Here is a 26,253-nt window from a genome sequence, read left to right on the forward strand (position 1 = left end):
TCTCCCATAATATCGTAAGTCTGTGTGATTCTGAAGGTGCACTCAGGCATCTCCCATGCCGGCCATGACACCAATTCCAAGCGCTCTTTGCAGACTACGGCGAATACCTTTGCCAGCACCGCCTTCATCATCCTTATCGCGACCCAAGAGGCCGAAACTCATGCGTCTCGTCACATTTCCAGTATTGTCAGTCGCAGAGGCTGGCGCTGCCTTTTTTTTCTTTCGAGTCGCTGGCATCGGATCGGGCGCCGAGCATCGCGGAGGCCACTCGCCATCTCGTTTCCATCCGGCAACGCAAGATCGCAACATATCTGACAAGTTGATGGGGCATGCCGGCTGCAGATTGTGCAAAATCACCTTGTCATAGAGGCTCAAATAAACCGCCGGCGAGATTGAAGCTCGCAGAGGGTTTGTAGGCGGAAGAAGAGGCTGTCCAACTGGCAGCAGTGTTTCAATAGGGTAAGTCTGAATTCTGGTAGAGTCCGATACGGTCGAGTCGGTGCTTTGATGTTTTTTCAAGTCCTTTTCAGCGTCCTTTGAGGCGGATGACGAGTCGGATACCGCACCACAGCATTCTCCGTGCTGGGAGAGAACAGCCACCGCCGGATTGGGTGGCGATCCGGACATGGAGCGACGAAAGAAAAATCGCCTTGGTGATCGCGGCGATGCGGGAGGTGTGGTTACAGGCTTACTTCGAACACGGACCGTCTTGGCGCCGGTCCAAGCATTCCGCCTTGCTTCAAAACAGGCGAGTCCCTCGTTCCAAGCAATCTCTTCCCGCAGAGCACGCCGCCTGCGAGCCTTCCTTGCACGCACAATGTCTTGAATGGCGGATTGGATAGAGTCGGGGTTATCAAAGCGAAACGGTGAGGGCTTGGGTGGCATATCCTCATCGTCGGACAGATCCGACGTCCATTCGGTCCGAGGACGATAATGTATCGCATCTTCTGACATTACGCTGTATACAGACTCGGCGTCGTCGTTGTCATCATCGACGATGGCATTGTCATCTCCGGTATCGGACTCGGGTTCATCTAGCTCAGTGCCTTCTCCTCCTCGATATCCATCTTCTTCGCTCGTAGGAGCCTGAGCCCCTCCCCGTTTCTTTGAGGAGTTGGCCTGATTTGGGAGCTCGACAGAAGCTCCTGGGCCTTCGGGCCTCGATGACGCAACATTTTCGTTTGAAACGACAGGCGGCCAAGCAAAGGTCCAGTCGCTGCGGACCTTATCAGTCAAGTAGCGCTTCACGGCCTCCTTTTGCTTGGTTTTGTCTTTGCTCAGAAGATCGGCATACTCATCGGCTCGCCATTCAGGTGCTGCGGTGGGCAGCTGAGCTGGTAGCTGCGGATGGTGCAAGCGAAGCTTGGATAGTGGTGAGCGTGGACTTCTGTAAAAGTCGGAGAAGATCATGGCTGAGGGCTTTGTCAATTCAGCGGGAACTGATTCGGGCTGTGGAGCTGCGATGCGTTGGTCCTTGTCTTTGTCTTGCGACAGCGCAGGAGACGGTGTGGTGTCCTCGCGCTCTATATTCGGTGAGAAAAACAAAAATCAAAGTCAGTCAGCCGGTGCCCAAAGCGGCATTCAAGACAGAGCGTGGTGAGTGACGAGTGCAAGAAGATGATGATTAGTGAAGACGTCAAAGAGGTTGATTGTAGCTCAAGACAGAGAGAAAGACAACGAAACGAGGGCGGCGAAGAAGACGCCCGTGAGCTGTGGCGGCCAAACTAGCCAAGTCAAAGCAGCAAATTTAGAACCCGACTATAATACATGAAGAGCAGGAACAGCCGTGGTCTCCAACTCGCTGCCGCTTAGATATGCTCAAAGAAGACCACTGGTATGTTGATGATCGTTTCGAGTGCCGATAGTCTGCTGCAGAAGATTGGAAAACAACAACGCCGGCGATGGTCAAGACTCAAGAGTGACGTTTAAGAAATAGAGCACTTGTTGCGGCTCGCCGAAGCAAGAAGGCCAATTGCGCCGCGAGATGGCCAGTTGACTGTTCAACGTGGCGAGGCCAGCAGTTGACTGATCTCGTGGTTGCACTCGCAGAGGGAACAGTGTAAGAGAGGACAGGGCAGGGCAGGGCAGGACAAGATATAAAGCCACGAGGGCGACGAGGTTGGCAAAGTAGCTTTTGGGAATTAGATCTGCGGTCTGGTGCGGCGAAGTGACACGACACGGCACGACACGGCAGGGCGAGCAGATGAAGCGGGCCAAACTCGGCGCGATGAAGTTGGGATGAGCATCCAGGGATGTCTGTGATGAGAGCACTTGAGCAGACTGGAGTGCTACAGAGTTCAATGTTGAGCCGTGGTGTGAGTGCTGGTGAGGCAGACGCCACAGTGCGGAGCCAGTGGTCAAGCGCGTGGGCAGAAGCAGCAAACGAGCCTTGGGGTCGGGCAGGGAGCATCTGAAAATGCAAAGGCAAGAAATAGAATCAATAATATGAGCATTCAACGAGACTCGACGAGACTCGACTTACTTGGCGCGGGCCGCGGATGCTGGGCATGGTTCTGGACCATGGCGGGTGCTGCTTTGGCCGTTTCTGGCTCGTGGTTCTTGAAATGTTTGCGTGGCGGCCGATGGTTTCGCCACAAGTCGATTGTCGCTTCTTGGGAGAAACGGCAGTTCAGGCCGGCGGGATGTTGGATGGCAGCAAACTGACACACAAGGGGGCTGCTTGTCACGTCCCCCAGCCCTGCGTCAAGTCTTTTCGGGTCCTTTCTGGTCGTTCAAGTCGAGGTGTAGCGGGACAAAGACGTGTCACTGCGACATGAGGCGGGCAGGCGGCAGCGCGAACATTGAAGGGCAAGACTGCGTGAGACAGAAGATGCCGCCAGGCCCAAGGCAGGGCGTGTGACCTTATGTTGGGCAAACAGGCAAGAAAGAGCCTTGAAGCGTCAAGTGGGAATTTGATTGTTCCACAGAAGGGACATGTGCCAGCCGTGGCGATGGGCGGTGGACAGAGAATAGACAGACAACCAGACAGAGAGTTATGTATGTACAAGCCAAACAGCCGCCGCCGCCGTCGTCGTCGTCGTTTGTTGTCTTCTCTGCTGCTGCTGCTGCCGCCGCCGCCACCCAAGAAACTCACGAGGAGACGGCTGGCAAAAACCAACGTTGGATTGACAAAAAAAATGATACCCCGAGGCCATGGCCAAGTCAAGTCTGGTCAATCGGTCCCGCGTACCATTGAAAAGGCAAACCAGGGTCCCACACTCGCCAAAAAGTGGGGTTGAGGCGCCGCCAGCCCTCGATATGTACTAGTAGTAGTGTGAAGATTCCAAGGCCAACTTGTCAACGCTTCGGACACGATCAAGCCGACGACGAGCAACGTCCTTTTCCCCTAGCCCATACCAGCCATTTCATGCGTTATTTGATTCAATTTTTATTTATTTTTTAGGAACGCAAGATGCAAGTCAAAAGAAGCCAGGCAAGCAGGGTGTCAAATAATAACACATGTATTTGTACTTGTGTAGTGGAGTCGCGGCCAAGCACTTCCAACCACCTCATATTCGAGGTCGTGTGACTGACTCCCTGCAGCAGAACCGTCAACATTCAAGGCATGGAATCCACGGCGGCACCAATTGCGCTGGTGAGCGGCACCAATCGGATAGTCGGCGCCGCGTCTATTCAACAAGCAAGCATTGACAGCTCCATTTCGGGGGCGACGGCAGTGGCCTGAACAGCTCGAGTGTCTACGGTGTTACTTGTTCAACTGGTGCAGCTGCATTCGGCCACGCGCCCTGCACTAACCACCCAACTTGGACCAGTGTGCAGTTCCCAGTGGCACTCATATCATGCCGTGGCCCAGACGCATGTGCATGTATATCCGAGTCGTCGAGTGCTGTCGGCGGGATTGTCGTGTGGCGTCATGTACGACTCGGCGTGCACACTGCAGGACCAGTTGGCATCGTGGGTATAAGCCGGCCACCAAAGACATCAAATGCCATCAACGGATTGACTCGCGTCGACGACCCACCACCACCACGATCCAAGACAGGCGCCGATGCGCAGAATCATGTCAATGTCAGCTACGGAGTACCTATGTAGTACTACTACAAGTCAATAGTAGTCAACTGACCAGGGTCCAGGTGTCGATCCACGTGTAGCCTTACAAGGGCAGGGCATGGTTTCAACATTTTCAATTGATAATTACATGTTTTTGCGTGTATCGACCAACCTACCTGCTATGTACGGAGTGTGTAGCATGTAATATGCCTGGCTTTTCTTCTCTCAGTTTATTTTATTTAATTATATTTTTTTTCAATGCCAATGCTCGTGCTGCCATACATACATGCGCACGCAACGCCACAATTCGTCTGCACATGACGGCACATCTTCAAAAATCAAAGTCGCACCAAGCCCATCCGTGCCAGGCAATTGTATATCCCTACCGTCGTCGTGCGTTCGTCAGCGCGCAGCTGGGCATTTCCAAGACAACATATCCGAATCCCAAGCTTGGTCCGAAGCGCCCCCGCAGACGCATTCTGGGGGGGCGTGAATACGCCGTCTCGCAACATGAAACAGAACATGGACCTTGGCAATGCATGCATGGCTGCAGATGGCAGATAATCAAATTACATCACGCGGTCCCCCTTTAACTGGGCAGCCTTGCCGGCGTGGTCCGTATCTAGGAACAGGGTCAACCTGCCGGCTTAGCAAGACTGTTGCACTCGGTACTCTGTCCTCCAGATGCCGCCTCATCTTTTCAAACTGCACCCAACTTGATTTAAAAAGAAAATAAAATGAAAAATAGAGGAAAAGAACGAGTTTAGCACTGTTTAGTCTATGGCACTCCAAGTTTATCCGTGTCCGGAATCGTCTCCATCTCGAGCATCGAGCATCGAGCATCTCGAAGCCGAATCCGAATATAAACTCTGGCTGCCTGCAAGCAAAATCAACGCAAAGTACCGAGTAACACACCACTCTATCTATCCTGTCTGGTTGGTGTCTTTCTTTTCTCCCAAGAAAATCCAATTCTCAGCCCTCTTCCTGCGGCGGCAGATGGCGTCGTCCTCCGTGTCGCCTTACCTTTCTCAGGTCTGCCCGCTGAACCATGCAAACAAAACATACCTCTAAATATTGTGCAAAAGATGATCGCTGCAAGCTTTTTTTAAAAAAAGAAAGAAAGAAAGAAAGAAATGATTGCGCTATTATCCCACCCCAAACCCCAAGTCTTCCAACTGGTCGGAAAACAACTGTCCTCCCGCCAGGACGCCCGCCTCGTTGTAGCTGTCCGCGCCGTCGTACCCTACGTACGCATCAAACCCAGGGTCAAAGTAACCGAGCAGGTTTGGTTCCACGTACGTAGAGCCGTCCCCTGCCACGGGGAGCATTCCACCGTTGGCAGCATTCGCGGAGCTCATCGTGGGCGCATCGAATTCTTGACACGCGCGCGAGGGGATACCCGCAGCCGTGCCTTGTTCGATAATCGGAGCCATTCCGCCTCTCACTGCTGGCCTCTTTTGCTCGCCCTGCAGTTCTCTGCCTTCTGGTCCTTGATCCGCTGCTCTGTGGCGCTCGGCTGCGTCCATTTCCTTCCTCTTTGGCATCTGCTTCTTCTCGCGACGTCCCTGGGCATCGCGCACAGATGGGTCGTATTCTGCTACTCCCTCTCCTGTTGATACGTAGGTTGTATCTCCTGCCCTTGCTGCGATGGCTTGCTCCGCGTCCTCGAGCTTGATGGTTTGTGTGCCATCGTGGCCGAAATCTGCCTCAAACCGCGCCAAATCAAACACTTCGTCGAGTCTGCTATTAGTCTGAGGGTCCTAACCATCAGGTACTATCGCGGGCGCTTGGGTATGCTGAACTGGTTGCAACAAGTTGTTTTCCGCATTGCCCGGGAAAACGGCTGGAGTAGTGCCAGCTGCAGCGTATGGATCCGTTTGTTGTTGCATATGACACGCAAGGTTCTGAAGCTGATTAAAGTCGCTGGCCATAATCTCTGTAGCATTTTGGTTGGCGAAACCAGACAACACAGGCTCAAATGATGCGCCAGATGGAAGGCTCATAGTCGCCGGGTCCGATGGGTGAGCGACCTTGGTCTTCTTCGACACACGGGAACGGTCGCTTTCTGGCTCGAGTTCTCGCTTGGAGAATGTCTTTGCCGTGTGGGATGGCGTGCCCATCGCCGGAGCCGGAGTAGGATTCGCAGGATTCGCAGGAGCTCTGGTTTGTTGTTGTGTGCGCTCCTCGACCATGGTTGGACTGCTGATACGCCTATGCCCGTCGGAACATTGGTACGAAGGGAATTTGTTCCCTTCATAACTATACTCATCATGAACGCGAAGAATGGTGTAGCCCACAGGTTTGCTTTTGCTGCGCCTGCGGCCTGGGACTATTTGCGAACTTTGCGGTGTTTGGGATCTGGCCTCCCTTCTCGCACTCTTGGGGGTCTTGTTGCTATGAATAGTCTGATTAGCCCGTGATGGATTTTTTTCATTACTTTCCTGGGCCCCAGCTGCAGCGTCCTTTGTTCGTGATGTCTCCTCTGCGCGATGTGCTGGAGCTTCTTGGTTACCGTTACTGATGCTCTTCTCTAGCGATTGTCGAGTCTGTATCACGCCCGGGTGCGTCGGAACCCCTGCCTTACAGGGATCGAACAATGCTTTAAGTTGGTCTTGAACATTTTTGATGACTTGATCCGCTGCTTTGTTTCTAGACATAGTCGTCGTCACCCCGAAAATAGTGCGGCTCTCGCGAAACTCCTTTTCAAAGCTTGAGAAGACTACGCTCTGACCCTGAAGCAGCCCAGTTTCAAATGCTTTCTCCACTCCCTCTTTAACAGCAGCCGAAAGACGTGGCGCCCGTGCACCTGAAAGAAAATCATTCTCATCTCCAGTGTCAATAGACTGCGGCGTCACCACGCTCTCCGGTTCCACCGTGAGAACTGGCCCTTTGGCCCCTTCGTTAACAGAGTCATCTTGCTGCTTGTAGGTGTTTGGACGGCCGGGGAAGGTAACATTGGGCATCTGACGAGATGTGCCCGCTGGAGTCGTGTTGGGTTGCGGACCTGTCTCGCGCCTTAGCAAGAACTGTGCGGAATAAATCCTGAAAGGAGTGGAACTTACGCGTGCTAGTTATATTTAAACGAGGCTCTCTGGTGCCTTGATTGCCGGTTTGAACAGCTTGTCCGTATTGCCCCTGCCGAATCACGTCCCACGAGATATCTGGGGAGGGCTGAGCAAGCGGTTGTTGACAATATTGAGGCATTCTTCGGTTTGGGAGTTGATTCTCGTGGGGTCCAGGCGGCATCATTCGTTGTGGGACGCCCTGATGCCGCTGGGGGTAGGGAGAATTGAACGGTGCCTGTCCACGAGCTATCATCGGGGTGTTTGCTCCAACCCTGCCGGGGGCGTGTGGACTTTGATACGGAGAGTTGCTTGCCATAGACCATGGCGGGTGCATTTGCGGATGCATTGGTATATGATGAGCCTTGTTTGGCCTGCTGCTACCAGCGGGAGTAGGCTGACTTCCTTGGCGGGCAAAAGGCATCATACCACTGGCGTTTAGGTTATTGTCGAAGGAGGTGTAACAGTTGTTGTTGGGGTTTCTCTGGCTACCTGTACTGTTGACGTTGACATAGCCATTGACGGGCCGGCCATGGGTGACCTGGTTGATGTTTCCAGCTGGGAGCTCCCTGTTTCTCATGCTCGTGCTCGTATTCCTGGGTGAAGACTTGAAATTCCTCTTATTAGCTTGTACAGATTCCCAAAATTCAAAGCAGACGGTTGGTTCTTACCATTGGAGGGGTGAAGTTGTGGTCAGGGGTTGCCATCCCAGCATAGTATCGTTGAGTGTTGTCGTCCATCTGTCGAAGCCGTTGGTGATCGGGTAGACAAAAAAAGCCCCGAAAAGAGACACTCCACGGCCGCTCTTTTTTGCAAGTCGTGGCTCGCCGTCGTTTACAGGGCCTTGTACTTGTAGGCTGTCCTATCCTATACCAAGGAACTACACCTGGAAGTCGGAAGAATAGGGGCAGGGGGGGGTTGTGTGCGTTGATTGTCGACACAAAAGTAGTGAAGCGAATGGGCAGATATATATAATAAATCCGCCGCTGCTGTACGGGGCAAGGGTGCATCAGCTGAAAGAAGACATTTTGAACAAGGAGAGCTCGATATAACAATCCAGGAACACGCAAAAAACAAGACAAGGGCGGGGGGGAGAAAGGGAAGCGGCAAAGAGACGGAACAAGGTAGTAGCAATGAACATCGTCAACATGTTGAACTATGTTTCCTTCACATTTTGTCGCCTAAGTGGTGGCTGGGTAGGTTGGGATGAGATGGTGAGACTTGGGTGAGAACAAAGTCAGGTAGTCGAACGTACCTAGGTAGTGGGATGTGGTGCGAAAACAACGTCGCAATTCGCAAATCTGGGCCGTGGCGTCGCCTTGAATTGAGCCTTGACATTTGTGCGATTCGTTAACCAAAGCATGGTATGGACGTGCCATTTTGTTTTGAGTGTGCTTAATACTGCTTCCATACTTGTCTTGAGAAGACGACAGACACCATGACGACGACAAGGGGCCCTTCCTATCAACTTAACAAAGCCACATCACTTCGTCTTCCCATCGCAGCATGACTATATATTGTATGTGTCGTCGCAAAGTTGATTTTCTGCGCCCCAAAAGCCTCCGTCTCTTTTTGCATGCCTTCACTGCCGTAGGCTTTTGTTCCTATGCCACGAGCAAAGTCATAGATTTAGAGCCCTTCGTCTACAGACTGGAGGCTCAATCAATCACTGCTTCACAACCTCGGCGCACAAAGGCAAAGCCCCCGTCTTCCTTGCTATGTTGTAATTCAATACACTGGTGTGGATGCTTTTCAAATAACGTATTACGAATCGTGGCTGGCGCTTTTGAGTACACCATGTTTGTCTTCACGTCAAGTCCCCTTTGGTAAAAGTTCACTCAAGTACCTGCCTAGCTATGTCAAAAGGCAATAAACCAATACTCCCTTGATGTTGTTGTCCTCTAATTCACAAGCGTCCTTTGACCCTCGACTCCACCACAGCATGAATCTCCTCCCAACCTGAGCTCAAAGGTCAAGTCGTGCATGCTGCCAGGTTCGTCTAAGCTACCTCTTCGACCATCTTCCCGGATGCCAGACCGCCACCTTTCGAGAAGACTTGGCCGGCTGGACCGGTCATGATATCCGCGGGCACCGATACTCTGCTCCCATTCTTGTTGTTTACCCAGCGTATGAGTGTAGGATCAGGTCTATACAATTCCTCTGTAGGACTGTCGGCCCGGGCAGCTGCAGCGGCCGCCTTGCGATTAATCTTTGGCGCTTGCTTCTTGAGAAGTTTGTTGATAGTTTCCATCTAAAATTCCATCAGCATACGTGAACCAGTTACGTGTTTTGCAAGGCCATGTTGTGGTCCAGCATACCTTGACCTCCTCGTTGCGCTTCTCACTGAGGTTGCGACGGCGACGAGCCATTTCCTGTCGCCTCATGGACAGCTCTTCTGCTGTGAAGTGCTTCTTCACTTGAACCTCTGTTGTTCACGTCAGCTACTAAGACCCTGTAGCTCTGCTGATGACGATGCACTTACCATCAGACAACTTCATGTATTCCTGCGGTTCTTCCTCAAATCTGGCCCTCTGACGCTTTGTCATTTTGGTAAGATCAGGGGTGCCTTCCCGAGTACCTCCGTCACTCTCGGCTTCAGCATTGCCAACCTCTTCGCCTTCAGCATCTTCGTCGCCTTCCTCCACCTCGTCTTCCTCTTCTTCCTCCTCCTCCTCCTCTTCTTCGTCTTCCCCCGCAACCTCTATCTCTTCGCCCTCGGCATCCTCGTCGGCCATTGTCTCATCACCAAATCCCATTGTCTGCTCACCTTCATCACTGTCTACAGGATCACTTAACTCGTCGTCATCGTCATCGTCTTCGTCCTCTTCATCCTCGCCAATGGCCATCTTGGAGGCAGCGACTTTGGCGGCAGACCTAGGAGCGGGTTGCGATACCCTAATCGTACGTGAGACTACCGGTGCATCCATATCAATATCTCCTTCTGCATCTTCCTCCCCTTCTGCATCAATATCGTCGCCCTCGGCATCAACCTCCATATCTCCTTCGGCATCTTCATCTGCGTCTTCAACGTCATCACCTTCAGCATCTTCTTCCTCCTCCTCGTCAGGGCTAGAGTCGATTACATAATTTTTTCTGCCACCACGGTTTCTAGTACCATGGACAATCTCGCCTCCGTCAAAACGATCACTTCGTCGATTGGCACCACGAGTCGACCTGGACGTCGTTTTTACCGTAACGCTTTCATCAGGGGACGATGGCAGGTCTCTTGAAGCACCTGCGCCAGAGGTGCGGCCAGATCGGCGGGAAGTCATTGTACTGCGCTCACTTCTTTCACTAGCGTCAGCCCATTTTGCATGAACAGAGATAGACTCGTTTGCTTTCGTGGCGGCAGAACGCCGCGGTCGTGAGGCCATTGTAGCGCGAAAGGTTGCTGTAGGGGAGAGGAATGTCCCAATCGACGGACTCAATTTGCAAGCAATAACCACTGAGCCCAAGTAGGTTGAAGGACTCGGGTTTGGAAGTCAGGGGGTGGGCTGGGCGGCAGAATCCAGGGTTCGCCGTCGAGATGGTTGATACTGCAACTTTGGCCAACTTTGGCCAACCGTCACCAAGTCAAGGTGGCACAGTACTCGTGCAGCACTCAAGCCTCGACACCGAAAGAGCTCGATTTATTGGCCAGCGTTGCATCCAAAAGCTGCTGCACGTGTGCCTCGAGTGCTCGACAAGTAACAAGCGGGAGACCCTCAAGTCGGGTTACACAAATGACGAAGCAACGGCGCGCCAACACGACACAACAGGCCAGGTGGCCAGCCAGGGAGAAGGCAGGCATCGGATCGCCAGAGCGCCAGAGCGCCCAGAGCACGAGACGGCTCCAGACACAGCTTGTGCCTCAATGCGACCTTTTCACGCAATGTGTGGCTCAGACCCGGCTTTGTGGTTCATATCGCCGTCTCTTTTGGTAAGGGACAAGCGGCAAATGGCAATTTCCCTTTGAATGTTGTTGCAGGGCAAACGGACCAGGTTCATGAAGATGTCGTCTGGTCGATATGGGAATCGCACTGTGCAACAATTGTGAGGCGCTCCCGAGGAATGAAGAGGCATATTGGGCACGCTGGGTAAAGACTGCAGCAGCAAAAAGAAAAGAAAAGATCAGATGGCTTACCTGCTGTGTGACTGACGAGTATCGCGAATTGGTCAGTCAAATGTTCAGCCTTGCCCTTCGGCGGTGTCACAAATGCGCCCAGTTGGCCAATGGACACTCTGACACGTCGGGGTGTAGCCAGGATGACCAGCAAGCCAGCGTCGAGACGGACCGGAATCAACGGATAATGGGAGATGGAGTCCACAGTTCAATATTTGTTTCAATCACCCCCGGTTGCGATGTTGACGGAACCAATCGTCACCAGAAATGCCAACGAAGAGCTAAGGCTGGGTTCGTGGCGCCAGGTCGCGGGTTGAGGGATGCTCCAAGGGGGAGAAAAACAGTGATTGATGCTACGTAGGGCCTCTCCGCCTTTACAAGAAGCAGAATGTAATAGAACAGGCTGAAGGTAGCTGTTTTCGAGATGCTTGGAGCGTCCGGGATATCAATCCAAGGGTGTGAGAGTGCGATGGCAGGCAGGACGAGTAGCTTGACCTGGCGCGGCTGACCATTGGTGGAGACATCAATTGATAGGCTGGCACTGGCACAGGCACAGTTGGCACTCGTTGCCTGGCGGCAAACTGACTGCATTGTGGGGCTGCATGTGGTCAAGTCAAGTCAAGTCATCTTAGACGCTGGTAGGCGCTGAGCAGGCGCTGGGCTGGCTCGCTGCAGCTGCCTGGCCTGTGACAGTTCCTTTGCCCGTTGCGTCGACTGTTCCCCAGATTTCTTGACTGCGCCCTTCACTGATCTTTTGCCGAGGCATCCCCAGCTCCCAGGGTCCGCACAATTGTCCCATTTAACGTCTGCTTCCTCCACTTGCCTCCCTCATTGATAATCGCCCTGGATTCCATTACGACGCCTCATCGAACGTACTAAGCGTACCAGGCATGGGCGACTCTGACCAGAACAAGAAGCCTGTTGCCGCTGTCCCGGCATGGCAGCGAGAAGCCTCGGCCGAGAACGCCATCGAGCCGGAACCACCAGCCCAGCAGACTGATTACCATCAGCAGCTTCAAATTGCGCGCAGATTCCTCGACGAAGACCCAGTAAAATCAGCGTCGCCGGCGAAGAAGGCCGAATTCCTCAGGTCCAAAGGCATCAGCGAAGGCGACGTTGAGAAGCTACTAGGGCACTCAGACATGGACTCAGAATCATCATCACAAGTCGGTTGAATTGCCCGCCTGTTTGTTTATCCCATGCCGAGCAGTCGAATAAGTCGCTGACCCATGTGCCCTTGCACAGAACGACACGCCCGAATCAGGTAGCACACAAACCACGTCTGTCTTGCACAACTCGGCAACGCTCAGCGCTGCCAGCGACCGCCCTCCCATCGTCACATACCCAGAGTTCCTCGTCAAGCCAGAACGGCCGCCGCCGCTCGTTACTAAGAATGGCATCTTCAACACTTTGTATGCTTTTGCTGGCCTATCAACCGTACTATACGCAACCAGCAAGTACCTCATTGCCCCCATGGTTGAGAACTTGACTGATGCACGAACGGAACTGCACGACGTAACATATAAGAGACTCGACAACTTGGTTGCCCAGCTCGAAAAGACCGTGTCCGTGGTCCCATCTACTACTTCCAAGCCCACATCATCCGAAGATAGTGACGGCAGCGACGCCGAAGACCCTACAGAAATGTTTCATCGCGACATCGGGACGCAAACCTCATTAATAGACCAGAATGCTACGCCCGCTCCCAAGGAATCTGAGCCCACATCTAAGCGCCATGCCGATACATTGACCTCTCTAACAAAATCCCTTTCCATTCTCAAAGATCAATACCGGGCTCAAAGCGAGGGGTTTGAGGATGTCAAGACCTTGTTAGATCTCCTCCGGGATGATCTTGATGGTATGACGTACGGCGGATATACTGAGTTTGTCGGCGGTTATGATATATATGGGTCCGCAAAAAGGAACGAACCAGAAGATGAAATTCGCAAAGTGAGGGATAACATTAGGCGCGTCAAGGGTGTGCTTCTGAGCACCAGGAACTTTCCTGCTTCAACAAGATAATGATTACTTGATGGCGCTCCATCTGGCCGGCTCACCAGAGACCGAGTCACTGGAGGACGTCTGTTTGCTTTGCTAGTCGCAGAAACAATGGCGTGCATATTACAAAGCTGTTTACGAACCTCTAGAGTTGACTCTACCTTATCTCTAGCTAGCAACGAATCAACTTAAATAGAAGCCAGGAGATATTCATTCATTCCCTGGAGCCCAACCCCGCCCACCCAACTTTAACGCCGTGCCTAGCAATGCTGTATAGTCTAAAGATCTCTGTTCCAATGCAATGATGCAACCTATGTCCACCTTAATCCTCGGGATCGTGGATTTTGTGACGCGTAAAGAAAGTTTGCCAGTCTAAAACTTTAATGTGCTGAAGGCCCCTGCCTGCCGCCACCTGCTCGCCATACCATTTCAAGGTTGGTTGAAAGGTGAAATATATCTCGTTCGAGTCTTGGTGTCTCAACATAGCCGCCTGTAAGCGATTATTGCATGTGGGCGACCTCCTGGCGCCTATATTCGGCTTGGGCGCTTGGAAAACTGTCCGGAGTGGAAGACATTGCTTATTGGCAGATCGGGTTTCCGATATCTGCCGCGGAACATTGCCTTCGCCGGCCCTCGTGAGCAAATCTTCCAGGTCGACTTGTTTCCATCCTCGAGATGAAAGTTGTTTCCCGTACAAGGGAAGTCTCTCTTTCACCGAGTTAGAGATGGTCCTAATCCAGCTCAACACGCAATCAAAGGGATCCACAAATCCATCGTCCTGGTGGTCATCGAACGGCCCAACCCAGACTCGCTCGAGAGGAAGTGTAGTTTTTAAATCTTGACTCCTGTCCACAATATAACTAACAAGCCTCTCTTGAGCAGAAAGAAGTTCTCCTTCGTAAAATTCATTGCCCTGAAACACACTGTTGCGGATTAAAGGGTCCCAAATCAATAACTCCATGTTCTTCCATGGTCTGGTGTGAATATCAGCAGGCCTGTAAATGGCAATCCAGGGACGAAGGTTTTGGACCTGTGCTTCGCGAGATGAAGAGCACACAGATTTCCGTTCTTCATCTCTAGTATAGAATAGCCCCAAGTAAGTATTTTTGTAGTTAGGTAGCATATTTATGGAGCATAACCCCATCGGTCTCGAGAAGAATGGCTCCTTAAAATGATTGAACCAGTTGCTGTAGTCCTTGAAACACGACTTGCAATCCCCCAATTGTAAAATAGTCTCAGAATCCCAACAAGTAATTGGGTATCGATACAGGACCAGAGGGGAGAAGGATAAACCTCCGTAGCCCTTTTCGATGTCCGTGAGGAACTCTCCCGTCTTTGCGGCCAACATAGCTTCTGGAATTACGCTAGCCGCTCCCGGTTGCAGACAATGTGGTGTTTGAACTGTGATAAGGTCCTGAGGGGGGAGGTGCTCTGTACAGCATGTCACGAACTGGACCGGTCGAATAACCCGTGATAACCTTACTTCTGTTTGGTAGCTGGACCCTAGCACAAGGAACTTCCTGAATTGTTGAATATGGAGCATTGCCCAGGAACCAAACCAGTTGACTAGGCTCTGCTCATCATTTCCATCCAATACATCGGGCGCGTATACCAGTGGTCCTTCTTCGAAATTCTCTGTTTCTGCAATAATATACTGCATAAGATTGCAACACTTAGTTAAGGCTTCAACAGCTCTTTCAGTCGCCCTGATGCCTGGATGGCATGGCTCTGACACTCCCCTTGTAGCACCCTTGCTTTGTGATAGATCAAACAACCAGTCACATATGTCAGAGCATACGGCCAACCTTGCTGGTCCGTGCTTTGTACCATGGTTATCATAATGCTGCCAGAACCATTTAAGAAAATTGTACGCTTGCGCTGGTTGGGATACCACGAAGCTTGGCGTGAGCAGTATTACTGTTCCCTGCGAAAAGATTTGAGTTAGGCGATAGTTGCCTTCTATTGGACCAGTGTGGTTAAATCGTTGGATGTTTTGCCCAAAATCTCCGGAGGAAGATAACACAAAGCATTCAAGATTCCAACTTTGGCTGTGAAGAATGGTAGATATATTCGGGAGCGATGGAATAGTCCAGAGAACTTCTTCATGAAATATGACAATGCTACTGTCAAGTGTCAAGAAGTTAGACCACTGGCCGGGTTGCAAGCTCGATTTTATATTGCAACTGGGTACCGATTCCCGTAACCACTGTGAAATTAATACAGCTTCTTCTTGATACGAGGGCGGAAATACCAGAAAGAAATTATTTGTGGCCTTGTCATCTTTCCGACCAAATACCAGGTCCCTGTATATGGTTCCAAAAAAGAAGTTGAATGCACTGAGACTACCGGCGATAAAGTCGGACGCCCTTGACGATAGTGGGTTAATAGAGGCTAGCATTGAATTTTTAAACAAAGGACTTGGTTTAAAGATCAAGAACCTAAGTCCAATGTTCTCACATGGTGAATTGGCGATGTCAGGAGATGCGTCTGTCCAGTCCAGAAACGACGGGCAGAAGATGAGAATGCAGAAGTCATTTTGAAAACATACTGCGGCAAAATACCCTGATTGTAGCCGGTTGGCTACCAACATAACGATATTCTTGTCCATGCCACTGCATGAAGTTGTACCTTGACAAATGCTCAATTCCTCAAGCGCTCCGCACGCCGTTTGCGAGAGAAGATCATGTACTGTGCAGACATGGCAAAATACTAGCCGATCTGAACCATCAAAACAATAGGACCAGGAAGGCTTGTTCTTGAGTTGTAGATCTCTGAAGTCTAACGTTGCGAATAAGCCGTCAGGGCTCCCGAATTGACATGGTTTAGAGATTGTAGAACGATCGAAGCTGGGGGGAAGCTCCGCTGAACTAATTGAAGGAGCTCCTTTGGAGGGAGACTCTGCGGAAGCCCCCATGGCGCAGAAATCGGCATTTAGAGCCACTATTGATGGCTCATCTGAAACAAAAAGGCTCTCCAACTCAGCTGGGATTTGCGGTTTCTGAGAAATAAGATCATCTTCCCAGTGTACCCTCTTTTTCTTTGGGCTAGGCTTTGGTATAACACGATCCAGAGAACTTCGAGGTACGAGAATGCCTCTAATTTTACCACTCGTGGGCATTGTATTTATGGGTTGCATAGCAGCCTGTATGGGATGCACTCTCAGAGGTTCATTGCCCTCTTTTCTTGGAGGTGTCACGCCCTCCTTATCTCTCAAGCCTTTCTCTATTAAGCGCTGTTTGTGGTGATTCAGGAACTTTGGCGGCCGACTCGGGTCGGATGCCGCGTCCAGCAGGTTTTGTCGAGCCTTTCGCTTCTTCCCGCCAACGAACACATTTGGCATTAACGCCGAATCAACTGACGGTATTCTGAACCTAACAGCAGTCTTTGGTAGAGAATCGGGCTGATGCGGTGCTCCTTTAGACTTAGGTGTAGAACTCAATGTGCTCTTTTGTGAATCTAACGCACATAAACCGGCCTGTGCTGCTTGTACCGGTGACTTTTTCTCATTCTCGGGAGAGTCCTGTGGAGATTCTGGAGGGCCGTGAGAGGTTTGACACTCAAACTGCAAGACTGATCCTTCCTTAATCGACAGAGTCCGGTCGTCTTGGATTCCTTGAGACTCACGAAGTGAACTTCTTGCCTTTTGTTCTTTAGATTGGTCATTGATCCTGGCTGAGCTCTGTCCAATTATCCTTGGCTCGGTAGTAGGCGGCTCTGAAACAGGAGCAGAATATTTCTCCTGGATGTGCTCTTCATTTGTATCTGTTGTATCATCCTCCGATGGTCCTTGCACCGAATTTATCCACTGCTCTAATGTGAAGTCCAGCTCGCTTTGCCCCAGCCCCAAACGTGCTCTTTGCTGATTTCTCTTTGTATGTTTTGCATACTTGGCACGAATGTCGTCATTCACAGCTTGCCTCCATTCATCAATCTTAAACCCTGGCACTGTCTTCTTACCGGTTTTCTTCTTAGTAGTTAGCCAGTCTGCTAAGAGACCCTCGCTCAAATGTTCGGCAGGCTCCCAAGTGGCATCGCATAGATCGAAGCCGTCCCAATCTATCAGGTATTTTATTTCGCCTTGGACTTTCGCTTCTGCTAGTATTCTGCGTACAGCCCATTCATCTTGTGGGAATGCTTCGTCAGAAGCAGATGAAAGTGACAAGCTTTCATCAGAAGAAGGGTCAGAAAGAGACAGATCCTCGGAAGTCATTAGCGCGATAAGCTAAGTAGTTGTCAGTCACATCCGGATGAGACCTAGAATTATTCGTTAATTTCGAAACCACGGCCTTGGTTTCTGATTACTAACCTGAGGAAGTATCTCGCAGGCGGCTGCGTCTATATTAATAACGCGTTATCGTGAAATCAGTGCATGAAGTAAAGGCTGGCCTCGGTCAGAGTCATTACTGCTGGACTGGATGTTGATATGGCCCATGTATTCGAGTCTTTTTTACTCCGGCACTGATGAACGCGGAAGTTTATTTTATTTATCCTTTTCGATGGACGGAGTTGACAAACAGATCGAGCACAGAGGCTGCGAAAATATTCAAAGCTCCTTCCTCATGAACGACCGCGTTTGGCATTTGGCAAACAGTCTGGTGCGACAAATAGGGCTCCTGCAGATGCTGCCAGCTGCCAACAGCTGAGCCTTGAATACCAGGCTACATAACCTTTAGGCAAGTACCTACCTAGGTAGGTACCTTCCTACTAGATGCATCCTGAGTTCCTTGGCAAGTGTCCAGGTGAAATGATGGCCTTGGATACATGTATGACTGAGCAACTGTGACAGATTGTATGGTCAGTTCCAACCCTGAAATCCTTCCACGAAGCACCAACGAAATGTCATCAGAAGATCAAGACAATGGTTCCTCGCCTGTTGCACATTCTGATGCAACTAGTTTCTAACCAGGACGAGTCGGTCGTTCTGCAAAGCCGATACGGGCCATTGACTTGTCGGGGCATGTGTTTACATGCACATGGTATGTAGGTACGAGGTACCTGGTATGACGGAACCCTCGAAACAAGGATCGACGCCAATATCCAATGTTGTAACGAGGCCCCAAACACTGGACATCCGTGCACCGAACCGATGCCAAACTTCAGTGGGTAGGGTGAGAGTTTCCGGTCTTGTTACTGATCGGGTAATATTATTCCCAGTAAAGCACTCCAATGCAAACATTTTTGCATTGGGTCTGAGTAAGATCCAGTTCGTCATGAATCTATGATCCACTCTGTTCATCCTCCTACGGATTAAGTGGCTGCAATATTGCTGCCTTGCTTCATTACGATGGGAGGCAAAAAAGTGTTTGGCCCGAGCTGGTGCCTTAAAGTAGGCTGGAGTATACTATTAGCGTATGCTTGTTGATAGGCGAATATAATGTGCCATAGACTGTATGTAGCTGCACTCGTCAACGCTGCAGCCTTCAGGCAGGCAGACGAGCCCGATATATGCAGACCAGAGCAGCAGCAAAATTACCAAATACAATGGCCGGCTTTGTATCGAGAGTTGTACTTACTTAAGCACCCAGCAGTCTCAAGATCAACGGAGTCCATCGGCCGACGGCCCTTGAAGGGAGGCCAGAATCTTGTCTGCCTTGCCCAGGCTCTCCATGAAAGGCGGGTGCAATGTGGAAGTTCAGAGCGGTTTGTGAACATTCATTGCTTGCTATAAGTAACATACATAGATGCATGCACTTTGTGCGGAGTACAATCGACATCCTCGAAGAAAAACTCGAACTTGTCACAACACCTTTGATACACGTCTGGTTCAGTGGCCCGTCATTGTTGGTGCTTGATGCATCCTTTGGCCTGAGCCTCCGCCGCTCTGCCAATCAATCCACGCCATTTTACGCCCCATTCTGTTGGCTGTTTGACGGATGACTGCCTGAGCGGGACCCCGAGCGCCGCCCAGGCTTTGTTGATGTGGGAACATTGAAGGCTCAAAGTCCAACGTTCCATGTCAGTATTCAATGTTGAATGTTGTCTTGGAGGCCACAGAACACCATTCTAAGGCGGTGTCCGTCGGGCGCCTGCTTCTATGTAGTCTCCCAAGTGAATGCCTGGGCCGGTCTCTTTCAAGACCACATGCATCTGAAGAATTGACTCCTCCCTGCACCAGGGCCTGGCATAGGTGCTGAAAGCAGTGGCCTAATCAGCAATCGGCACCGCTCGTTAAGTCTGGTCTCATTTGAAGCCAACTGGTGCACATGCATGCTCAAGTGACCCTTGACCTTGGACCTCCACGCTACAACAACTACGCGCACCTGCTTTGGAACTCTTCCCCCTCCACACATCTGCACCCACACCACCACATCCACTTCGACGACTGACATACACCGTCTCCCTTAACAACTCTGCGCATCTGCCGCCAACACTGCTCTGCAACGCTTTCGCTTGTCGAACTCTCCTCTCACACCCAATACCGCCGCCATGGCCAACGATGAATATGATGTACGGACTGCCCCTCCCTTGCCCCTCGATCTCGCTGCGCAATCACTAACGATAGGGGCTCTGCCGCCCGTGACAGTTCCTCTTCAAAGGTACACCCACCGCCATCCCCAATGGCTGACCGGCCTCGCTTAGACTCCTCTGCCGCGCGACGGGGCTAACATTTCTATCACCTAGTGGTTTTGATCGGAGACTCTGGAGTCGGAAAATCCAACCTTCTCAGCCGATTTACCCGAAACGAGTTCAACCTGGACTCCAAGTCCACCATCGGTGTCGAGTTTGCCACCAGGTCGATTCAGGTCGATTCCAAAACAATCAAGGCGCAAATTTGGGACACTGCCGGGCAGGAACGCTATCGCGCCATTACGTCTGCCTACTACCGCGGTGCTGTCGGTGCCCTACTCGTCTACGACATCAGCAAACATCAGACTTACGAGAACGTCACCCGATGGCTGAAGGAGCTGCGGGACCACGCCGATGCTAATATTGTCATTATGCTCGTCGGAAACAAGAGCGATTTGAGGCATCTCAGAGCAGTGCCCACTGAAGAAGCCAAATCTTTTGCCAGTACGTACGATCCAAGCTAGATGCGCTCTTGCCATGTATTTATTCCTGGCATGCACTGACCAGACATACTGCAGGTGAAAACCACCTGTCATTCATCGAGACCTCAGCTTTGGATGCCAGCAACGTTGAGCTTGCCTTCCAAAACATTCTCACTGGTACGGAATCTATTTTCGCTGCTGTGCCATGTAAGCATGGTTAATTGTCTAAACGCTTCTAACAACTATTGTCCAACTTAGAAATTTACCGGATTGTGTCCAGTAAGGCTCTCGACAGTGGCGATGGCGCTCAGGCTACGATCGGCGCCGGAACCAACATCTCGCTCAGCAAGCCGGCTGACGACGAATCCGCTAAGAGCGGCAAATGCTGCTAATCAATCTCAGCACACAGCCCACCACGTTGTGCGTGGGCTTGGGATAGATACCACGTGTCTCGCACGACTGTTGGGGGCGCATGTCACGCATGGGAAGAGTCTTTCGGCGCAGAATCGAGGAAACGAGGAATGGTGATTACGTCTTTATTGATAATTAGAAGGCGCGGACACTTTGACTTTCTTTTTGTTCTTTGTCATGACATTTGAGCTGGGCCGGTGCGTTGGACGATCACTACCAGAGGAGACGGCCCTCTTTACGTATAGCAGCTGAATGAGTCCCTAATGATTTAAAACCCTCTACATTCCGTGCACACCACAAGGACTCGCATTTCCGTTCATGCGTAATAGGTCATCTGAGTTTCCTGATTTTTCCTTCAAGGGCACTCCATTGTGCCATGTCCATGTAAAAACATGTAAAAACCTGTCTTTTCATATTTCCAATGCAGATAATGTAGGGTTAGTGCCATCTTCAGCTAACAAATGGAGCTCCAGCACAGGACTGGGTACCTACTTAAGTAAGTTGTGCTCAGATATTGACAACACTGAGCATTAAGAACATCAATTACATGCACACAGTTGACAGTGTGTCGCGCCAGGTGCCTGGTGGGTCCAGTCGTGTTGATTGCTACCCATAACTGGGCCCCACTGCGAAACACTTAGCGTGTGGGAATTTGTACATATTCATCGCTTATCGATAATGGCATCAAGGACTTGGTTAATTTTTTTTTTCGGTTTGTCGGTAACTTCGCCAGGTGTCAGCGAGACTCAACACTGCTCTTCCAATATATCACGACGCTAATCATAAGAGAAAATGGCCGCCGTCTACAAATCACTGTCTAAAACTGATGGGCAAAAACCCGAGTCGGCGAATAATGGCGTCAAGAAGAACAAGCAACGGGTGCTGATTCTCTCCTCGCGTGGTGTTACTTACAGGTCAGTGCTACTCCCTCATACAGCCTCGTCGATTCCAAAACGAGTTTGCAGGTTCTGACTGGCTGGTTTCATATGCAGACACCGACATCTGCTCAATGATATTGCTTCGATGTTGCCGCATGGCCGAAAGGATGTCAAGTTTGACTCTAAATCCAAGCTGAACGAGCTCAACGAACTTGCCGAACTCTACAACTGCAATAATGTACTTTTTTTCGAGGCCAGAAAAGGAAAAGACTTGTATATGTGGCTAAGCAAGATTCCCAATGGCCCAGCCATCAAACTGCATCTTCAGAACTGTAAGTATCCCGGTCACTCATTGTTTGCAGCTACAACTAATGTTCCCCTGAACAGTGCACACAATGGAAGAGCTGCACTTTACCGGAAACTGCTTAAAGGGATCTCGGCCGATCTTGTCATTTGATGCTGCTTTTGACAGCCAGGCGCACCTCCGCGTCATCAAAGAGCTGTTCCTCCATACCTTTGGAGTGCCTCAAGGAGCACGAAAGTCCAAGCCTTTCGTCGACCATGTTATGGGCTTCAGCTTCGCCGACGGTAAAATTTGGGTACGAAACTATCAAATTAGCGAGGAAGAAGCCTCGGTGGTGCTGTCAGGTGACGATGACAAAGGCAAGAAACCAAAGGGCGGTGCGACTAGCAGAGCTGGCAACACCGAAATCAAGCTCATTGAAATTGGTCCTCGATTTGTGCTTACGCCCATCGTCATCCAAGAAGGTTCTTTTGGCGGACCGATCATCTATGAAAACCGAGAATTCATTTCGCCCAATCAACTCCGTTCTGATCTTCGCAAGGCCAAGGCCTCCAGGCACAATGCCAGAGTAGAACAGAGCATGGACAGAATGTCAAGAAAGGGAGAGCTAGGATTACGATCTAGCAGTGGCCAGAAGCGGGCCAAGGACGAGCTTAGTAACAAGTCTCTTTTTGCATAGGGGATCAATCAGCCGGGAAGGTGGAAAAGGGTAATTACGGTAGAAATCTTGTCAAATATGGCGCCGGAGTTGATGGTTTCATTTCAGTTATCTAGTGCCTTTAAGATGAGACAAATAGGTCGACCAACAGAGGCGAAGGAAGATGGGAAGGCAACGAAGACCTGGAAGGCCTTCGATACAGAAAATATGAAGCCTGGCTATGCTGACTATACTGGTGAACCGAATGAGGGAAATCGTACGAGTACGATCAAGACATTATCCTCGGTGTTCCAAGTAGGGGAGCCAACGCAATCCACCACAGCCTGCAGTCAAAAGAGAGACTTCTGGACTGCTTCCTGGCTGAGACATTTGACATCAATTGATATCTCATAACCAATTTTGCATAGTATGGAACCACTGAAACCTCACAATAAAAAAAATCATTCTCTACTGGCCGCGAGGAGTACAATATTAGTACTAGACTCTTGAAACTTGATCCTAGTCCTGCTTCTGGAATCTGGGGTCAGTGTTCTAAAGTCAAGATTGTTATTGGGTGATTGGAGGGGGTAGCGGGCGGCGGCTCTTCGAGTCAAGCCCAGTTGACCGTTAACGGTACGTATCTTACCGTGTCCCTTTCCCCCCTTCCCCAACTTCTCCTATGGAATCTTACAAATAACAAACCCCAAACCCGCAATCATGGCTCCCGCGATCACGATAGGCTCATCGTCAAAAATGGCATGCGCATGCGCTTCGACTTCTAATTCCACCCTATCGGACTTTGTCTGCCCAGTCTCAAGCCCCAACGCTGGGGTCACAGAACAATAAATCCTTGCTACTCCCGCTTCCGGTGCCTATCGAGTCATCGCGAAGCAATCGCGGAGCATATTAGAAGCTCCAGCAACATCACGTCTTTCCTCATCGGTCCTTTCTGTCGCGACGAAAGATAGAACTACTCTTGCTTTCTCAGCAATCAGCTTTGGGCAGTAGACTTGTAGCCCGATCGCGAGAATATTGGGCAGTGGTCGACGCCGGCCTTCGTAATTTACCACCACGGTTGTAGCCCTCGAGGGGTCTTACACATATTCACCATGTTCCTCAAAATAGGTATGCACATGGTCTCACATTGAATCTTGCCAAGACTGACTCTTTTCAAGACCTAATTGCCGCGTCGGTTCGAGTTTGATATTCTGTGTTGCACAAGTCGAAACCTCACTCCCAGCGGTGCAAGGATACAGGAACGCGTTCATACCCTCTGGGCGTCTAAACATACCGAAAAAAAATACTAATAAAAGAACAAACAAAAAAAAGGAGGAAAGGAAAGGAAAATTACTAACAGCAGAAGACAGTTGCTGTTTGAACAAAAACCACAACCACAAAACCATTCTCCCTGGATTATCATACTGATAATGAGTACTCAATCTTGTACAATGACGACTTTCCCAAATTCGGTAGCCTACCTCGCGGGCTTACCCGTTGAGATTCTTCTAGACATATACCAGCATCTAGACTTGCAGTCCACTCTTGAGCTTTCGCTTACAAACACGGAATTCTTTCTTTTCTTCCAGCGACGAAAGGTTGACATTCTGCTACCTATTCTCATGCGGGACTTTAGCCCTTTTGACGAATTTGTTCAGGTATACACTGCCTCGGCTGAGGATATTGCTAGTGGCGGTCTATACAAACCCAGGAAGGTGGTGTTACACCGATTCGCCGGGGATAAAGGAGTGGTTCTCAGCGACGGAATTTCCTTGCCGAGTCTCACCGGAAACCCCGTTGGTGCCAATTTCACGCAGGTCACCCATTCCCGACACGCGCTTAAAGCATCGGGACCGAGTCCGGATACTGTCCATTTGACCGCAGTTGACCTTGACGGTCTGCTCAAGCAGTGCCGCATAGTGCGCGAGTGGGAAGGTCTGTTTCCGCAAATGCGATGGTTTCACCAGCCTGAAGGCTGCCGCTTTCTTCGCCCTCACGAGCAAGTGCGTTTTCGAAGGGCACTATACAGGTGGTGGCTGTATGGCATATATTTTCACGGTGACTTCCCCCGACCACGAGTTGGTCACCCCGAGCCATTTGTGGACGATATTCGTACAAGTCAGATGCGACGCCATTCGACGGGCGAGTTGATGGAGTTGATGGACTTTTTGGAAACCGTCAAGGACATGATATTGCAATACATTTGTCCTCGACTGGACCCAAACCAACAGCAGGTATGATATTGTAATGAACATTCTGGCGAAAACAACTAATAATAACGCGGGCATGTAGACTTTTACACAATCACCCTTAGTTGAAGATGTTGGCAGGAGTCAGTCCCTGGCTACAAGCTGGAGTGACCAAAGCCATTGGGGCCGTATTATCAAGACTTATGCAAAGCTTGGCCCTGAGGACCTATTATACTTCTTCAAGAACATCTACAGCTATCCACGAAAACGGCTGATTACGGAAATTCAGCTTCGGCATCCAAACTTCTCGTTTGACCAGGAGTCCATCCAGATTGCTGTTCGTTGTGCCTTGGATGAGAGGGGCTGGCTAGACGAGATGGTCAACTGGGCAGAGCATGACGTTGGAGGCATCATCGATTTTGACGATGAGCGAGATGAGGACCGTCCTAGATTGCAGAACGATGCCAGTCCAACCGGGGAGTTACCAGAAGGGTCGAGATTTATCCAGTCATATTCGCGGTATTCACCTCGAGGCGATGACGGATCGCTCCTAGACGACTATTTTCGGTTGTCGATGGTTGAATCTCGGCTCGCGGCATCATCAACGCTTTTAGGTGCTGTCAACTGAGACATGGGCTGATTTTCGGGATGGAAATTGTGCTACAGTTGGCCGAAGAGACAGCCCCTGAATTGAAAAGGTGCATTGTGCTAAAGCCAATTGTTTGTTTTTAGGGCAAGGTCCACTCTTCAAATAATAAAACACTTGTGTATTTGGCGCTTCGCACAAGATAGGCCGGTTAAAGCTAGAATCCTCAAGGTGATATATAATGGTTCCAGTTCGCCGCTCCAGATTCTGGTGGCAGTTTCGTGACAATATGTTAAGTTTCCCGAGAAACGCACTTTATATGCAGAACCGCATGTTTGCTTCGATCTGAATGGATTCTTGGTTAAAGGCCTTCGGTTCAGGTCAGGCCGCAGAAGCTAGATATAAAAGGCTAAAGGCTAAATAAAGGCTGACGCAAGAGGCGAACCAGCAATACTGAAGGCGGCAGTTACGCCAGTCCTACTTGGCCCAAGTTGAATGCTGGATAGGGGGCTGTTTGTTTGTGCCCGGCACTGGGTTCTTTTGCGCAAGTTGGCACAAATTAAAAACCTATGGTGCAAAAGAGTGTCATGGCCCATGCCTCTATTCTATCATTTGTTGACACACATCTTCCTATTCCTCGTCTCACCACTGTGTCTATGGAGATAACACAGGGAGCTGCGCAGTCTTGTATTCAAAGTCAAGTTGGTACACGTCTGGCGGTTTGCTAGTGGGTGGTTGGGGCTGGTGGTGGCACGGGGCACGGGGCACAGGGCACGGGGCACGACCTGACTCCTTGAACTGGCTGGACCAGATTGACTCAGTCAAGTCTGGTCAAGTGCTCATTGAACATTGAAGGGCCAGAGTCCAGACCAGTTGACAGCTCAAGTGGCAGGCCTGCTGGAGCATTCAATGTTCAGAGCCTACAGTGCACATGGAGCCCTGTGCGCCATTGAAAGTGGTCCGACTGAGCAGTGCTGGCTTTTGTTGTCAACAATCAAATTCGAATCAATGTTCGAACACTGAATGGAGCGGCCACACGTACACTTGCACATGCATGCACCAAACAAACACCACACGCATGTGCACCAC

At 50.6% G+C, this 26,253-nt stretch overlaps 9 protein-coding genes across 9 annotated transcripts; 4 read left to right on the top strand and 5 right to left on the bottom strand.

Moving 5' to 3' along the window:
- Positions 1–42: 42 nt before the first annotated feature.
- Positions 43–2,509, bottom strand: MAA_05333 (uncharacterized protein; the record flags this gene model as incomplete). Its single annotated transcript, XM_007823331.1, has 3 exons — positions 43–1,523; positions 1,942–2,410; positions 2,483–2,509. 3 exons carry the CDS (start codon positions 2,507–2,509, stop codon positions 43–45), a joined length of 1,977 nt encoding a protein of 658 aa, XP_007821522.1.
- Positions 2,510–5,156: 2,647 nt separating this feature from the next.
- MAA_10837 (Glycoside hydrolase, family 47) lies at positions 5,157–5,537 on the bottom strand (the record flags this gene model as incomplete). The annotated part of the gene is made up of 1 exon (XM_011412756.1): positions 5,157–5,537. One exon carries the CDS (start codon positions 5,535–5,537, stop codon positions 5,157–5,159), a length of 381 nt encoding a protein of 126 aa, XP_011411058.1.
- Positions 5,538–5,771: 234 nt separating this feature from the next.
- MAA_10838 (Ribonuclease/ribotoxin) lies at positions 5,772–7,813 on the bottom strand (the record flags this gene model as incomplete). The annotated part of the gene is made up of 3 exons (XM_011412757.1): positions 5,772–7,015; positions 7,074–7,680; positions 7,745–7,813. The coding sequence occupies 3 exons, from the start codon at positions 7,811–7,813 to the stop codon at positions 5,772–5,774; spliced, it is 1,920 nt and encodes a 639-aa protein (XP_011411059.1).
- A 1,259-nt stretch (positions 7,814–9,072) lies between these two features.
- Positions 9,073–10,447, bottom strand: MAA_05332 (uncharacterized protein; the record flags this gene model as incomplete). The annotated part of the gene is made up of 3 exons (XM_007823330.1): positions 9,073–9,324; positions 9,392–9,498; positions 9,556–10,447. 3 exons carry the CDS (start codon positions 10,445–10,447, stop codon positions 9,073–9,075), a joined length of 1,251 nt encoding a protein of 416 aa, XP_007821521.1.
- Positions 10,448–12,065: 1,618 nt separating this feature from the next.
- MAA_05331 (peroxisomal membrane anchor domain-containing protein) lies at positions 12,066–13,197 on the top strand (the record flags this gene model as incomplete). Its single annotated transcript, XM_007823329.1, has 2 exons — positions 12,066–12,341; positions 12,421–13,197. The coding sequence occupies 2 exons, from the start codon at positions 12,066–12,068 to the stop codon at positions 13,195–13,197; spliced, it is 1,053 nt and encodes a 350-aa protein (XP_007821520.1).
- A 298-nt stretch (positions 13,198–13,495) lies between these two features.
- MAA_05330 (Chromo domain-like protein) lies at positions 13,496–18,349 on the bottom strand (the record flags this gene model as incomplete). The annotated part of the gene is made up of 4 exons (XM_007823328.2): positions 13,496–14,827; positions 15,722–17,395; positions 17,871–17,950; positions 18,169–18,349. The coding sequence occupies 4 exons, from the start codon at positions 18,347–18,349 to the stop codon at positions 13,496–13,498; spliced, it is 3,267 nt and encodes a 1,088-aa protein (XP_007821519.2).
- Positions 18,350–19,599: 1,250 nt separating this feature from the next.
- MAA_05329 (secretion-related small GTPase) lies at positions 19,600–20,554 on the top strand (the record flags this gene model as incomplete). Its single annotated transcript, XM_007823327.1, has 5 exons — positions 19,600–19,620; positions 19,697–19,709; positions 19,795–20,184; positions 20,259–20,339; positions 20,421–20,554. The coding sequence occupies 5 exons, from the start codon at positions 19,600–19,602 to the stop codon at positions 20,552–20,554; spliced, it is 639 nt and encodes a 212-aa protein (XP_007821518.1).
- Positions 20,555–21,365: 811 nt separating this feature from the next.
- Positions 21,366–22,434, top strand: MAA_05328 (ribosome biogenesis protein Brx1; the record flags this gene model as incomplete). The annotated part of the gene is made up of 3 exons (XM_007823326.1): positions 21,366–21,487; positions 21,566–21,783; positions 21,839–22,434. 3 exons carry the CDS (start codon positions 21,366–21,368, stop codon positions 22,432–22,434), a joined length of 936 nt encoding a protein of 311 aa, XP_007821517.1.
- A 1,406-nt stretch (positions 22,435–23,840) lies between these two features.
- On the top strand, positions 23,841–25,206 carry MAA_05327 (F-box domain, cyclin-like protein; the record flags this gene model as incomplete). Its single annotated transcript, XM_007823325.1, has 2 exons — positions 23,841–24,623; positions 24,682–25,206. 2 exons carry the CDS (start codon positions 23,841–23,843, stop codon positions 25,204–25,206), a joined length of 1,308 nt encoding a protein of 435 aa, XP_007821516.1.
- Between the last annotated feature and the right edge of the window lie 1,047 nt (positions 25,207–26,253).

This window comes from Metarhizium robertsii (genome assembly GCF_000187425.2).
Source record: "Metarhizium robertsii ARSEF 23 chromosome Unknown MAA_Scf_2, whole genome shotgun sequence".
NCBI lineage: Eukaryota > Fungi > Ascomycota > Sordariomycetes > Hypocreales > Clavicipitaceae > Metarhizium > Metarhizium robertsii.